We start from the raw sequence: 14,270 nt of genomic DNA, 5'->3' as shown, positions 1-14,270 counted from the left end.
AAGAGAAGATTACTGAACAATTTACCTTTTAATAGCAATTGCACGCAATGTTACCAATACAAAACCTTCTGACTTTAAGGGGAGTTTTAAAGCCTAGAATAGGGGCAACACTTTGAAAATTTGCATCTAAGGCTATATCTTCACTGCCGCATTAACCCAGCCTCTTATCTGGGCTTTACCCCAGCCTTCTACCATTCCCCCTCCCCCACAGAAGCTTTTTACCAGGGTTTGGAGGTGCTTTAAGCCCTGGCTAGCTTATTCAGATGGGAGTATAGGTTAGAGCCCGGGTTACACTTTAACTCAGACTAGAACCCAACCACTTTGCACTGAGGGTGCAGGCTAAGTCACTCAAATGTTGACAGTCTGACTCCGTTTACCATTCCTGCCCCAAAGATAGACAAGTTCTCCCACAACTGAACAAAGCATGGAACGTCTCAGTGCAAAGAACAACAGGATATGCTTCCAGACACACATAGGTGAGGGAAGAAACAGTGAGGACACAGTAATGCAGGTATTGCTTTACACCCAAGCTAAGCTAATCTCAGTTATAGTTCGTTACCCTAACTATATAGTTCGTTTCTAATAAAAGTCTATTTTCTGGTTTCCATGCATTATGGAAAGTTGCAATGTAAGACCCAGCAAATAACTGGGTAGTTCAGCTCTTTCTTCTTAATTAATTTGCAATTGTGGCCAGACATAATGTTACATTTGGGCCCCAGTCCTGCAAACACTTATGTATGTGCTTACCTTCAAACAAGTGTACAGTCCCATTAAAGTGAGTGAGTGAAATTCTGGCCCCACTGAAGTAAATGAGAGTTTTGCCACTAACTTTAATGCCGGCCAAGATTTCACCCTCTGGCACGACTCATAAATTTAAATCTAAACTTATGTGTAATTTTTTGCAACATCAGGACATTGTTTTCCAGTGTTGGCTTGAATTGGTGGAAGAAATGTTCTTTTCATTCAAGTTTCTATTTTGTAAGCTCAAGGCTTCCAAATTCAGGTTCAGAGCAACCTCTTCATGGTCTGTATTTGAAATGCTTCTGATTTGGTTTTCATTAAAAGTTCATCAGATCTAATCTGGTGTTGTACCTCATTAAGTCAGGGGATTTCAAATGAGAAATTGTTGATTCTTAAACCAACAGTTAAGTTTTCTTTAAAATACTTACTTTACCCCAAATTACAAAAAAATCTGTTTTTCCACCCATTCCTATTGTAAAATGAATTGCAAAGCAAAAAGAAAGTTGTTGTAATTGACTACTGCTTTACAGTTCATAAAGAACTCCAAACACCATTTTCCTGATGTAACATGAGGCTGTTGGAGTTGCAGCTCTCCTTTTGCATAACTGAGAGCAGGGGTTATTTAAACATCTAAAATATTTGATCCACCAAAGAGGTCAAGGGTCTCCATCAAACATAGAGAACGAAGATCCCAATAGTCCAATTTTAAGAGAAAGAAAGTTCTAAAATCTACTTTCAGGGCCATCCTTAGGCATATGCAGCACACACGGCTGCGTAGGGGACCCGAAAATTTGGGGCACCGCCGTCACTGGCTGCAGACTTCTTTCTGGCCCTTCCCCCACGCTGGGCCAGCAGGCTTCTTCCAGACCCCCTGGTCCGTCCCCTCCACCCACTCACTACTCAGCTGAGGGCTCTAGCTTGGGTGGGGCCAGGAGCAAAAGTTTGAATGTGAGCAAGCAGGGGGAGCCAGGCCAGATGGTGGGGGGCTGGGCAAGGCTGGGAACAGAGCGGGGGAATACCCGGAGGCTGGGAAGAGATGGGGGGGAAGCCGAGCTCGGGGGGGGGGGGGGTAGAGCCAGGCACAGGACTACAGGGAGCGGGGCGGGACGGAGGAGGAACTGGGCTGGGGATGGCTGGGGGGAACCAGACTGGGAAGGGAAAAGAGCAGAAGAACGGGGGGGCTCTTTGTCTGGCTCAGTGAGCGAGCAGCGAATGTGCTAGTTCTAGGGCCTCCTCGGGAGCAGGCTGGTGGCCCCAGGGGAGAGCAGCTGTTCCGAGCAGACCCGCCCTGTACCTGTACCTCTGTCCTCTTCTGCCCACGTGCCCTTCCCCGCCAGCAACTCCCTGCAATCTCTCTCCTAGTCTCCTTTTCACTCCGCCTCCCTCTGCTCTGAAGTTTGATCCCCTTTGGACCGCCACCTTTTCCTCTCCTTCCTCCCCCAGCTGGGATTAGCAGCAGACAGGGGCTGGGAGGAGAGAGAGGCACACACAAGGAAAATAAAGAAGATGGTGTTTGCTTTTCCTGCCCATTCACAATATTACGGTGTCAACAGGAGGAAACTGACACTAAAACAAAGGGAGGAGGGGGATTACCTAGAGCAGCAAAGCAGCAATCAGGGCTGCAGAATACAAGGAGGGAGCAACCACTTAGCTGGGAAAGAAGATGGACTCACATTTGACAAGGCTGGAATAGCTGAAAACTTCTATTTAGAGAAAAGGGACATGATTTTTTTTCTTGTGGAGCCAAGTATGTCCAGGGCTGTCTCTCAAGCTGGTAGCATTTTGAATGAGGGAGAGTTCTAAACAGTGCAGAGTTGATTTTAAAGATCCCTTTAAGAATGCAGCACCTTCTTCCTCACCCATGGCAAAGACCTTTAAAAACTGCCTTAAATAATCCAAAACAAGAGCCACTGTTCAAATGAGACTTGGCTGGTTATGGCTCCAGCCCCACTGCTGAAGTATTGTTGAAACTGTGTGCTGAGTTATACCCAGTACAATCCCACTGAGCCGTGTGTGGCAACCAGGTGTGTAAATCAGGGCAGAAAAATGTGCCTGAATATAATTCCTTTGCTTTTTAAACTGCACATCCTAAGCACCTCTTTACTTTTCAGGATTAGAGGGAAATGCTCTATTTTAGGGAGAATGAAAGGCCATTTGGGAGTTGATGGCCCATAGAGGTGGCTGGCAAGGACCTGGATGAGGGCTTGACTCAGCCATTGGTGTCAGCTAGTTCTTTTTTGTCATCCAAATGGATTTTGGGTCATGGCTCACATCCCAGCCATCATGCAAAATGCTTTTCTGTGGCCTTTTGAGGTGCATACAGAGGTAACTCACTGCCAAGTCCCTATGCTAGGAGAGGGAGGGGAGGGGACGAGAGGGGCAGGGAGGGAGAAAGCTGCAGGGTGATCTCCCACCTCCCTGCAGCCAGTGGCCTATGCTTGCCACTTCCATGCTAGAGCCTCACATTTATTTACTGACAAAATTTGCAGAATTTTAAAATATTGTGCACAGAATTTTTTGGTGCTGAATTCCCTCAGGAATATGGGGTGCTGGGCAGTTGGGGGGGTCTGTGAGGGGGAGCTCGCTGGGCATAGGGATCTGTGGTGGAGATCTCTGGGTGAGGGGCCACTGGGCATAAGGAAGTGAGGGGTACTGGGCAGGAAGGTGGTGTGGCAGGGCATGCTGACAGGTGGTGTGGCAGGGCTGGGGTTGGGGGCGCAGGTGGGAGGGAAATGCAGGGGTTAGCGGTGAAGGCGGCACAATTAAACTATTTTTAATAAAGTGCATGTGGTAAGTTTTCCAATACTGTAAGCTTGTTTGTGTTGCAAAGAACAAGTCGGGCATAGGAACACCAGTTTAATAATACAGTGTAGGGCCCCATAAATCCTAAGGACAGCCCTGTCTATTTTATTGACCTTCAGGGCACTTGCAAGGCCTACTTGTTTTCCCTAGCTGCCAGGGATTGGTGGGATATCATAAGATCTGAACTACGTTAAGCTGCTGGGTGATGATTATATATTATTGAGAAAAAGTGGAGTCCCCGGAGGAGTTTGTACAAAAGTATTTTTAAAATACGTCAAGTCGCACATAGAAAAAAGGATAAACATTGCTTTTATGAGTGTGTTTATAAATCAAATCCATAAATATTGAATGAAACAAAACAATAATTTGAGCAAAATGTTCAAAAGGCTTGGCAGTGATGGGCCTGCCATTTTGGAACCTGCAAACCCTGTTCTCATAAATCATTTATGAAAATTGAAAGCCTACATTTTCTCTCCTCACTCAGGCCAAACCAAACTCTCATGGACTTGAATAAAAATGGCAGGATCAGACCCAATTGTTAATCATACAGATTAGGGTATTGTCTTGTGAACTGGTAAAAGAATTGCAAAGTGAAGTTGAGCAATCCTGATACCCAGACCAAAACTTTGATCCCTCTCAAATCAGTAACAAACTAAAAACTCTTTCAGTAGCTGGTTGTGATACAACAAGCTTTCCTTGAATTGATCCATATTTAAGGATGCTACCCCTTCCTTCTACATTCCCTCAAGACCAACCCTCTAAGGAGGCCAATATTTAATCAGTCAATTAACAAGGGCTACGCTGAGGCAGAAGAGGATAGTTGAAATTTAGTTTATCTAATAATAATTTTAAAGCAAAAAAGGTATCCCTTTCACACACACACCTCCTTTCATCTGTGACTTATCTTCTTGTGTCCTACACTTATACACACATGAGTAATCTCACCGAGTTCAATGGGACTACATGCGTATAAGTAAGATTATTATCTTTTCCTCCTAAAATTAAGTTAAAGACATCTTTGTAGGATTGGGGCACACAGGCTGGGGAAAGGACCATGATTTTTATATGTTTGTTGAGAACAATGACACCTCCTCTATCCTAATCAGGTGCCCTGTGCACTTATGAAACTGTCACAATGAGTTTTTAAATGGATATAATATTGGGTTACTTTAGTAAAGGGTTCCTTTTTTAAAAAGGAAGTGTAACTAAAAACATGTTACTTTAAGGCATGTCAGAGAAGTTATTTAACACCCCTGCCCTCCACTCCCTCACCTCCCAAAAAAGGGAAATGAATCTGAGGCTGAACTCTAGGCTGATTAACTAGCCTTACAGGGACAAATTGATATGCAGTACTTTGGGAGTTGTCCAATATGACAGTACCACTTTTAGGCTTCAATCCTGCAAACTTCTATGCACATACTTATCTTTGTGTATGTGAGTAGTCCCAGTGGAACTACTCACATACACAAAGATAAGTATGTATAAAAGTCTTTATTGAATTGGGGACTTCAATAGTCAATCAATATATATTTTAATGTTTAACATAAAGGAGGACAAAGACATACCAGTAGGAAAATATTCAATCCATGATATTTCTCAAAATTATAAATAAATGAACAAAACATGAAAATATAGCATTATTCAGCAAAATGTATAAAAAAAAGCCTTTGATGCTGAACTTTTGTAAAGTTAACTGATAGGTCAATAGCAAAACTGGGAGGTGATTTTAAACCATTCAGTTATCCAAAATACTGTTGTATGTAGACATTCTACTGCACTCATTATATAAACTGGGAAAAAATCATATGGTACTTAAAAGACTATACCACACATGGAGGAATAATTCATTTTCACAAATGAGGACTGAGTACAGACAATCACAAGATGAGAAAAGAAGCAGAGCATGAGTCACTTATGCATGATAATCTCTACTGAGTAAAAATAACTTTACTCCCAACTTCCTCAAGCTATTCTTACATTTATACAGTACGTTTTTACAGCTTGCATACTTTAAAAATAATTTTTAAATAATTAAAGAACGCTGTAAGTTTCACTTGATCTGGAAAAATCACCTGTATTAAGATGGGGCCTGATGGGAGTTTGCCATTGACTTGAGTAGTAGCCAGATGAAACCAATGAAGAGGAGAAGCTAAATTTTTGGATATACGTATCTTGTGCCAAATTAATTGCAGTTTTAAAATAAGGCCACTTCACTAGGTTCCCAAACTATTTTATATTATTTATTCTGACATCTTAAGCTGAATTTATTTATTGGCTGTATTTCAAAATTGCAGCAGAGCAAGTTGCGTGTATGTTTGGGGGAGTGGTGATGGGGGCTGAAGGGAAAGAAGAGGGAGGCTTTATAAACAAACTGATTAAAAATATATGGTTTATTTATATAAGCTTACTTTAACTTCTTGAACATATATAATATAAACATAATATACAATGCTAATGTAACTCTATCTTAACAGCAAAACAAAATGAACTGGATTCATAAAAGTACAAAGTAATTTGTGTGTGTCAAAACCCAGTTATTTTATCTCAAAGAAGTCAGTTTAAGACTTAAAGATGATCTGATATATCCTAAAATAAATTTAAAAAGCTGCAAAAGATCCCAAATCATTTCACACAACACATCTTTTAATGGTATCTGCCTGTTTAATAATAGGAGTAAGACAATGTAAAAAGAAAAGAATTCCTTCTTTTACTTTTCTGCATTTTCCCAGGAAGTGTGGATGACATCACTAACACCTAGCTGATACCATGACTGTAGCTCTTTTGGTTATTATAAGTTTTAGTGATGCAGGAGAAAATAAAATCTTGAAATCAGATCTTACCAAGTTAAAAGTTTTCCACATACCCTTTAAAAGTGGATGTACTTGAAACAGTAATAATAATATTTTGCACCTACATAGAACCGTCCACTGAAAATCTTGAAAGTCTACACATGGCAAGTATTCTACTAATGATTCAGGATCACCATAATTTTTAAATAATATTTTAAAAATGCTTTCTGTTCACTTTCAAGTGAACATGGTGAAGTTGAAGTCTAGTCAGTTTTTAAAAAATGAGTTAAAAGCAGTAAGACTGGTATTCCTCCTGCCCCTGAATCCTCAACTCTGTGTCTGTGGTTATACAATCATATTTTGACCATGTTCTTTTAATATATTTTAGTGAAATAATACTTGTGAAATATACCAGCCATACCATTGGAGAGTGAAGCCCTTCACACACACACACACACACACGAAACCACCACCACCAAAAACACAACACACACAACAGCAATAGCCACTTCACCTTAAACCTGACCTAAAGAGACCACTACTAGAGGAAACAGGGTAGTTCAGTCCACACAGAAATTCAATCATTTGATTCTCGCAGCAAGCATGAATGTCACTTAGGGTGGTGGTTTTGCCACATGGATAAATTTACTAGGAAATGTAATAAAACCAATACAGTCTTCAAACAGTATTAACTTTCATTCTGTCATTCTAGGCTAAGTTCAGACCAGCAACTACAGAGTGAAAGGCTCCATAGCACATTATTACTTATCTATTTTTTCTAACATGTCCATCACCATAGTGTCTGAACACCATCCCCACAGCCATCCAATCATCTTTCATATTTTAAAAAATACTGTCCCCCTTCTGAGTACTTATTTGCTATTCCCCTTCTCAACAAATGTTTGAAGGTCAGAAACATTTCTGTCAACAGCGCCACTCCCTCACTTTATTTCTTCAATTCTACATCCAACTTTCCTGTTTCTATTTCAATTTTGTCCTTATCCCCAGTTAAAGCACCAATGGTAGCAGTTGATGTTTTCACAGATTCCAAGGCCAGAGAAGGGAGCACTATGACCATCTAGTCTGCTCTCTTGTATTAGCCATAGAACTTCCCTAAAATAATAGAGCATATCTTTTATAAGAACAGCCAATCTTAATTTTAAAACAGTCACTAATGGAGACTTCACCACAACCCTTGACAACGGTTAATTTCTCTCACTGTTAAAAATGTACACCTTATTTCCAGTCTTCATTTGTCTAGCTTCAACTTCCAACCACTATATCATGTTATCGGATAGACAGAAGAGCCCATTTTTAAATATTTGTTTCCTGTGTAGATCCTTATAGACAATAATCAAGTCACCCCTTAACCTTCTCTTTGTTAAGCCAAATAGATTGAGCACTTTGAGTCTATCACTATAAGGCATGCTTTCTAATCCTTTAATAATTCTCATGGCTCTTCTCTGAACCCGCTCCAATTTATCAACATCCTTCTTGAACTGCAGACACCAGAACTGGACACAGTATTCCAGCAGCAGTCACACCTGTGCCAAATATAGAGGTAAAATAATTTCTCTACTCCTACTCGAGATTCCCCTGTTTATGCATGGAAGGATCACGTTCACTCTTTTGTTCACAGCATCGTACTAAGAGCTCATGTTCAGCTGATTATCTACCAAAACCCCCAATTTTTTTTCCCAGAGTCTCTGCTTCCCAGAATAGAGTTCCCCATTGTGTGAATATGTCCTACATTCCTTGTTCCTAAATGTATATATTTACATTTAGCCATACGAAAACATAAATTGTTTGTTTGTGCCCAGTTTACCAAGCCATCCAGATTCCTCTGTATCAATGACCTGTCCTCTTCATTATTTACCACTCCCCCAACGATTCTGATAGTTAAGCAAATCTCTCCTTTTGCCATCTCTTCTCCCCCTCCCTCTTTGATGTTAAGATTTTGCATAGCAGCTACAGAATCATGTTAAAATAGATCACCACCACAGACTAGGCCAGTTTCTAATCTCAAATGTTCTGCATATGTTGCTGAAAACCTGAGTTTAGTATCTGCTTTCAAATCCCACCTTTCTCAAACATAAACTGAAGTTACAAAGGTCTGACTCCTGATATTCTTCCAGTTCTAATGATCTTTCAAATAACTCAATTGTGACGGTTTCACTACACCACTGACAAATGATGAAGTCATCAATAACTCATGGAAATAATTTATATGTCTTCAGTACAACAAAGATTTGAAATGACAAAATAAACAAATTAACAGCAAATAGGAAGCTTGGACATTTTAGAAAAATCTCTCACTAATTAACTTCTATTTACCAAAAGCAGTCAATATAGAAAGAAGTTATAATGCATGTCTGAATTGTAAGTTTTTTTCTTAGCAGTACATAAGAAAAAAAATCTGTTAAAATAAAAGACTGCTTTCCAGACACAGAGTTATTAAACTGATTTCATACCTAAGTTCCAACTTTGTTACACCCTATTAAAACTAGCCCTAACCTGAATTAGCAGATACCCAAACAAGGGGGAAATTGGATTTCCCAACCGTAACTGACGCTGAGCGATACACAAAAGCAATTAGGCTAGTTCCTGCCCTTAATTCATAGTTTGTGTTTTAATTTAAAAATCAGTCCTGCGTGAAAAGATGGTGGAATAATAGCCCACTGCAGAATTCATGATTTAAAGATTTACTAAGTGATATGGTGTATAAACAGAAGCAGAAAGGCGCTTACAAGAAAGGCCACACAAAAACACCCATAAAGAAGCTGCAGGTAGGCTCTTCCAAGTTAATAACACAGAAACAACTGCCATCCAGACTCCCCCACTCCACACAAACTCAGATAACAAAACCAACCTTTTTAGTGACAGATCAAAACAAGTTTCTGAGCAGGGCAGCAGTTTCATATGGAAGGAACCTTGGCGCCCAGTCAGACACTTCTCTGTCACGAGAGAAACTAACATCCTCTTAAGCTAGAAAGAAAATCCCCCAGCTGTTTAGAATCAATGTTTCAGCACCTCCCATGTAGGGTGCAGCCATCAAACCCTGGTAAATGTGGGGGGAGAAGGCAGAAAAAAGTGACTGGAAACGGGGTGGGGGACAGAGAAGGGAGCTATCTGAAAAACAAGGAGGGATTTTAGTTCACTTCAGTGTCACAAAGCGAGAGAGAGAAGGTGTAATCCTCTGCACCATGGACAGTGACTCTGCTTCTGCTGCTGCTGCTACCGCCTCCGCCTCCTTCTACCCAGCCACCAACCCCAGCAGGACCAGGGGGAGGCCAGCCACAGCTACCAGCCTGATCCACTCAGCATACACACACTGTCCTACAAGTGATACCTCCTTCTCCTCATACCCACACACTGCGCTCCCCTCCCCCAGAGATCCAGAAATGCCCCAATCAGAAATACCATTAAGGGGGATGATCTGCACCATCTGTCCCTCAGATTTACGGCCCTCTCTGCCCCTTGCACCCAGCTTCACACTCAACTCATAGCAATGCCAACAACCCAGATAATGACAGTCATTCCACACACCCCACCCAGGAGCACTCTCAATCTCCTACCCTAGAAAAGGCAAGCGAATTGGGTAACCCCACCCCACAAACCCCCATTCCTAACTCTGATGCGCACCCCGCCACCAGGAACACAATGTCCTACCCCTAGCCAGCAGCACCCAAAACCCTTATCGAGGAGGACATACAGTGGGGATACCTATCCCAGAACGTAGGGACCTAGCCACCCACACTGATCACCCTATCCCACGTACACACTGCTCCCTCGACCTCCAAAGGATATTCGCCCCTCCTCCAACTCAACATATACAACACACACACACACACACAGAGGATTTCCATCCAAAGACACTCACCCACTCTAGGGACACCTAAACTCATCCCCCCTCCCCCCAACACAGGCTGCACAGGACCCCAATCCCAAAGGCATCCGCCCACCCTAAGGATACTCAACCCTTGCTCCAGAGCCACTCCCCCGTACACTGAAGGGGACCCCTATCCCAGGGACACCCTGCCAGGCGCCAGACACTCCCTGTCCTCCCAGGCGCTAGGGTCCCCTCCCGGGAGAGGGGGCAGGGCGGTAATATACATTCAGCCTGAGGAGCTGTCCCAATGGAAATTCCCCGTTAGTAGCAGCGGGGGCAGGCGAGGCTGCCAGGCGGAGGAGGCGGCTGATTAAATTCTTCCCGGGAAAGGATTAGCGTGCACATGGCTGGGGGAGGCGGCGGCGGCTCTGGCTGCTCCTCCTTAGCGGAGCGCTGGGGGCGACCCCCAGAGACCCCTCCCCAAAGCCGGAGCTCCGGCAGACGGGCTGCGGGGCGCAGTGCCCCCTACCGATAGCACCTCGAGGGTGGCGCCCCGAGACAGGCTGGGGTCCCCACCCTAAGTCCGCCCCCTGCCTCCCTACTAGCCGGTCCACCAAGCAAAAGGCGCACCAGCTCCTAGCCCAGCCCAAGTACAATGAGACCCCCGCTGTTGCCCTCCCAACCCCAGGGGATCCCCGCTATTGCCCTCCCAACCCCAGCGCCCCCAACCCCAGGGGACCCCCACTACTGCCCGCCGCCCCCCCAGCCCTCCCAACCCCAGGGGATCCCCGCTATTGCCCTCCCAACCCCAGCGCCCCCAACCCCAGGGGACCCCCACTATCGCCCGCCCCCCCAGCCCTCCCAACCCCAGGGGATCCCCGCTATTGCCCCGAGCCCTTCCACCAAGCACAATGGGACCCCCCGCTATTGCCCTCCCTCCCCCCAGCTCCCAGGCAGAGCAGACCCCCTCTCCCAAACTGCGAGGCACCAGCTCCCATCCCTTCCTCGTGGGGCACCAGCTCCTCCGAAGCGGGGGGTCTCACGGGGACGGGGCACCAGCTCCCCCCCCATCCCACCCCGAGGCTCGGGCACCGGCTCGCGTCCTCCCCAACCTTTTTTGGCCGGAGGGGGGGGGGTTCTCGCTCCGGCCCCAGCCGTTCAAAGCAGCCACCTGCTCCCTGCAGCCCCCTGCCGGGTCAGAGAAGGCAGACCGAGCCTGCGGGGCAGCGCAGCAGAGACACCCTCCGTGTCACCCCCCCCCCAGTCCCCTGCTCCCCTTCCCCGGCATCGCCGCGAGCAGGGGAACAAAGAGCCACAACCCCGACCCCCCTCCGCCGTTACCTGCAGCAGGGCCGCCAGCACCAGCAGCAGCGGCTGCAGCAGGCTGCGCGGCGGCGCTCCCGCTATCCGGCACATGGAGGCGGGGTGGGTGGCGGGAGGGAGCGGCGGCCACCAGCGGTCTCGGGATGCGGATCAAGTGTGGGGATCGGCGGAGCAAGGGCGGCTGCGGGCGCTGTCTGCCCTCCCCTTGGGCTGGCACCGAGCCCGTGGCGGTACTGCGGGGGCTGCTCGAGCTGGCTCCTGGGCAGGGTGCAGCGACGGAGAACGGGTTAAACTCAGCACCGGGTCAGGCGGCTGCTCCTCCGCTTCCCCCCGTCCTTGGTGCAGGGAGCGAAGGGGATGGGCTGGTGGAGGAGGATGGGCAAACAAAAGGCAGGGGGGCGAGTAGTGCCGCTGCCGGGTCTGGCTCCTCAGCGGCTCCTTTGCTGCCTTCCCTGCTCCTGGAGCGCGTCCTCCGCGGCTGAGTTCAGGGCAGGCAGGTCTCCTCGCAGCCGGCAGCCCACCGTGCACCGGCCGCCGCGCCGCTGCCCCCGCTCTGCTGCATGCTCCGCTCCCGAGTCTCTCTCCCCGTCACTTTCTCACTCCTCCCCTCCCCCGAGCAGCCCCGCGCCCAAACCCCTCCGCTCCGCTCCGCTCGCACAATGATAACAATGCCAGCCGGAGCAGCCGCTGCCTCTCTCTCGGCGTGCGTGTGTGTATACGCCTTCCCTGCGCCTGGCCGCTTCTCCTCCCTGGCTCTCCCTGCCGGCCGCACGGCCAATGGGAACCCAACTACCCGCAGCAGCTCAGCCCTGCCCCGCCAGGCATCATCCGCCCACAGGGTGGGCAGCAGCTGCCGCCCAAGAGAAGAGGGTTTGCTGCAGCCAGAGGGGAGTCACTGGGGGTGTCTGTGAATTGTTTGCCAATGTAGGTTGAGCTTCCTGTAAGCCGGGGGAGGGGGAAATGCCCCGGCCCCTTGTGGATACCGCGGCCAGACAACAAACAAATACTAAAAACGAGCCCGGAACTTTGCCTGTAATCGGGACAAAAACCGGAGTGAGGAAAGGGCTGGGGGCGGAGGGGAGAAATCGCCCCCTCTCCCGCCTCGCCAGGGAAACGAGCGTGCAAAACAAACAAACAAACTCCCGGCGCCGGTGGGAAGCGCCGAGCGCGTCCATTGTCTGATGCACGGCGATCGCGACGAGCCACCTGCTGGGGCGGGGAAATTAGCGCTTGGCTGCCCTGGCTTCACACCTCTCCCGCCATCGCCGAGCCCTGCTTGGAGCAGCCCCTTCGGAAGTTGCGGTCACTGGTTGTTACTTGGTTAGCGAGTGCCGTTTATCTAGCGGCCTAATTTATCAGCAAATGTTTCCAAAGGCTGGAGCCAGGGTGACCAGATAGCAAGCGTGAAAAATGGGGGAGGTTCTAGGCACCTATGTCAGACAAAGCCCCTAATATCGGGACCAGGGGTGAGCACCACCCTGTTGTGCAAGGGATACTTGACAAAATTACCGTACTTCCTGAGGGACATGGGGCGGGGGGGGGGGTTCATGTCATTCAGTCATTTATTTTTTTGAAAAATTACCAGGGACCTCAACATTCTTACCACAAAATAATTTTGTTAGTCTCCAAGGTGCCACAAGTCCTCCTTTTCTTTTTGCAAATACAGACTAACACGGCTGTTACTCTGAAACCTGTCATTCTTACCACAGACACTTGTGTCCCTGTATGGACACGGTGCTGACCTCTGATCCGGACATCTGATCCCTCTCCTTTCATGCCACACCTTGTCCCAGCCTAGGTGGGGTCCAAAAAAGGTCAGCATAACGGAAACGAGGAAGGTTGCTGAGTGAACAGTTACAGCAGCAAGTATCAGTGCTGGGTCATTTGCTGCGCTGGCAAGGATTCCCCCTCACCCACAGGTCACTGAGCAAAGTTGTTTTGTGTCCATGCATCAGAGCTCCCATCCAGGGACATAGGAAGGAAAGGATTTATAGCGTTAGCCCCCTAGACACTCTCACAAACAGCAGATACAAAATGGTGCGTTCCTTATTTTAAAGCATCTCATTTTAAACTTGAACTTGCAAGGAAAAAAGCATCTTTGTTTTGCTTGTTGATTTGGAAATAATAATGTGAACTGCCATGCAGAGATGTTGAGAGGAAGGCTTGTATGTATCTTTATATTTAGTTAGTGATGGGGAGGGGAGCATCTACAAACTAGTGCAATGTTGATTTCATTAGCTTCAGCCTTCAAAATACCCATCATTTATGAGTTATCATGCAGCTCTTTACCCAGCGCAGAGAGAGAAAGAAGCCCTCTCCCCCTTGCAACAAAGATGGGAGAGCTGTCCTCTCCTCACCTTAAACCCTGCCTATATGGGCCATGGGAAACCACACTCCTTTTTCTCCCTCTCCTTTCATGCCACACCTTGTCCCAGCCCCACACCCTCTTACAAAAGCTGGGATGAAGAGGCATACTGTTGTGCTAAGTAGTTCCTTGCCACAGGGGAGGCTTCTTAGGATATATCTATACATTCAGGGCTGCAGCAGCGCAGCAGGGCTGGTGAAGATACTCAATGCTGATGGGAAAGAGCCCTCCCGTTGGATTACAAAACCATCTCAGTGAGTGGCTTAAGCTATGTTGGTGGGAGAAGCTCTCCCACTGATGTAGCGCTGTGCATACGAACACTTATGTCGCTATAATTTATGTCACTCAGGATGGAATATTCACCCCCCTGAGCGACATAAATTTTGCCAACATAGGCTGTAGTATAGACATAGCCTTAGGC

The 14,270-nt window shown here is 46.8% G+C and overlaps 1 protein-coding gene across 2 annotated transcripts in view; it reads right to left on the bottom strand.

Annotated features, from left to right (window-relative positions):
* The window catches only part of CDH2 (cadherin 2), a 175,030-nt gene extending 162,934 nt beyond the window's left edge, over positions 1-12,096 (bottom strand). Inside the window, exon 1 of one of the 2 annotated variants that reach the window (XM_073331332.1) lies at positions 11,503-12,096. In XM_073331332.1, the coding sequence (XP_073187433.1) occupies positions 11,503-11,577 (75 nt within the window). In that variant the 5' untranslated portion in view covers positions 11,578-12,096. The remainder of the gene's footprint in view (positions 1-11,502) is intronic. The other variant, XM_073331333.1, reaches the window with a different exon arrangement.
* Between the last annotated feature and the right edge of the window lie 2,174 nt (positions 12,097-14,270).

This window comes from Lepidochelys kempii, chromosome 2 (assembly GCF_965140265.1).
Source record: "Lepidochelys kempii isolate rLepKem1 chromosome 2, rLepKem1.hap2, whole genome shotgun sequence".
NCBI classification, from domain to species: Eukaryota; Metazoa; Chordata; order Testudines; family Cheloniidae; genus Lepidochelys; species Lepidochelys kempii.
The sequence above is the reverse complement of the archived record's forward strand: the minus strand, read 5'-3'. Positions and strand labels throughout refer to the sequence as shown.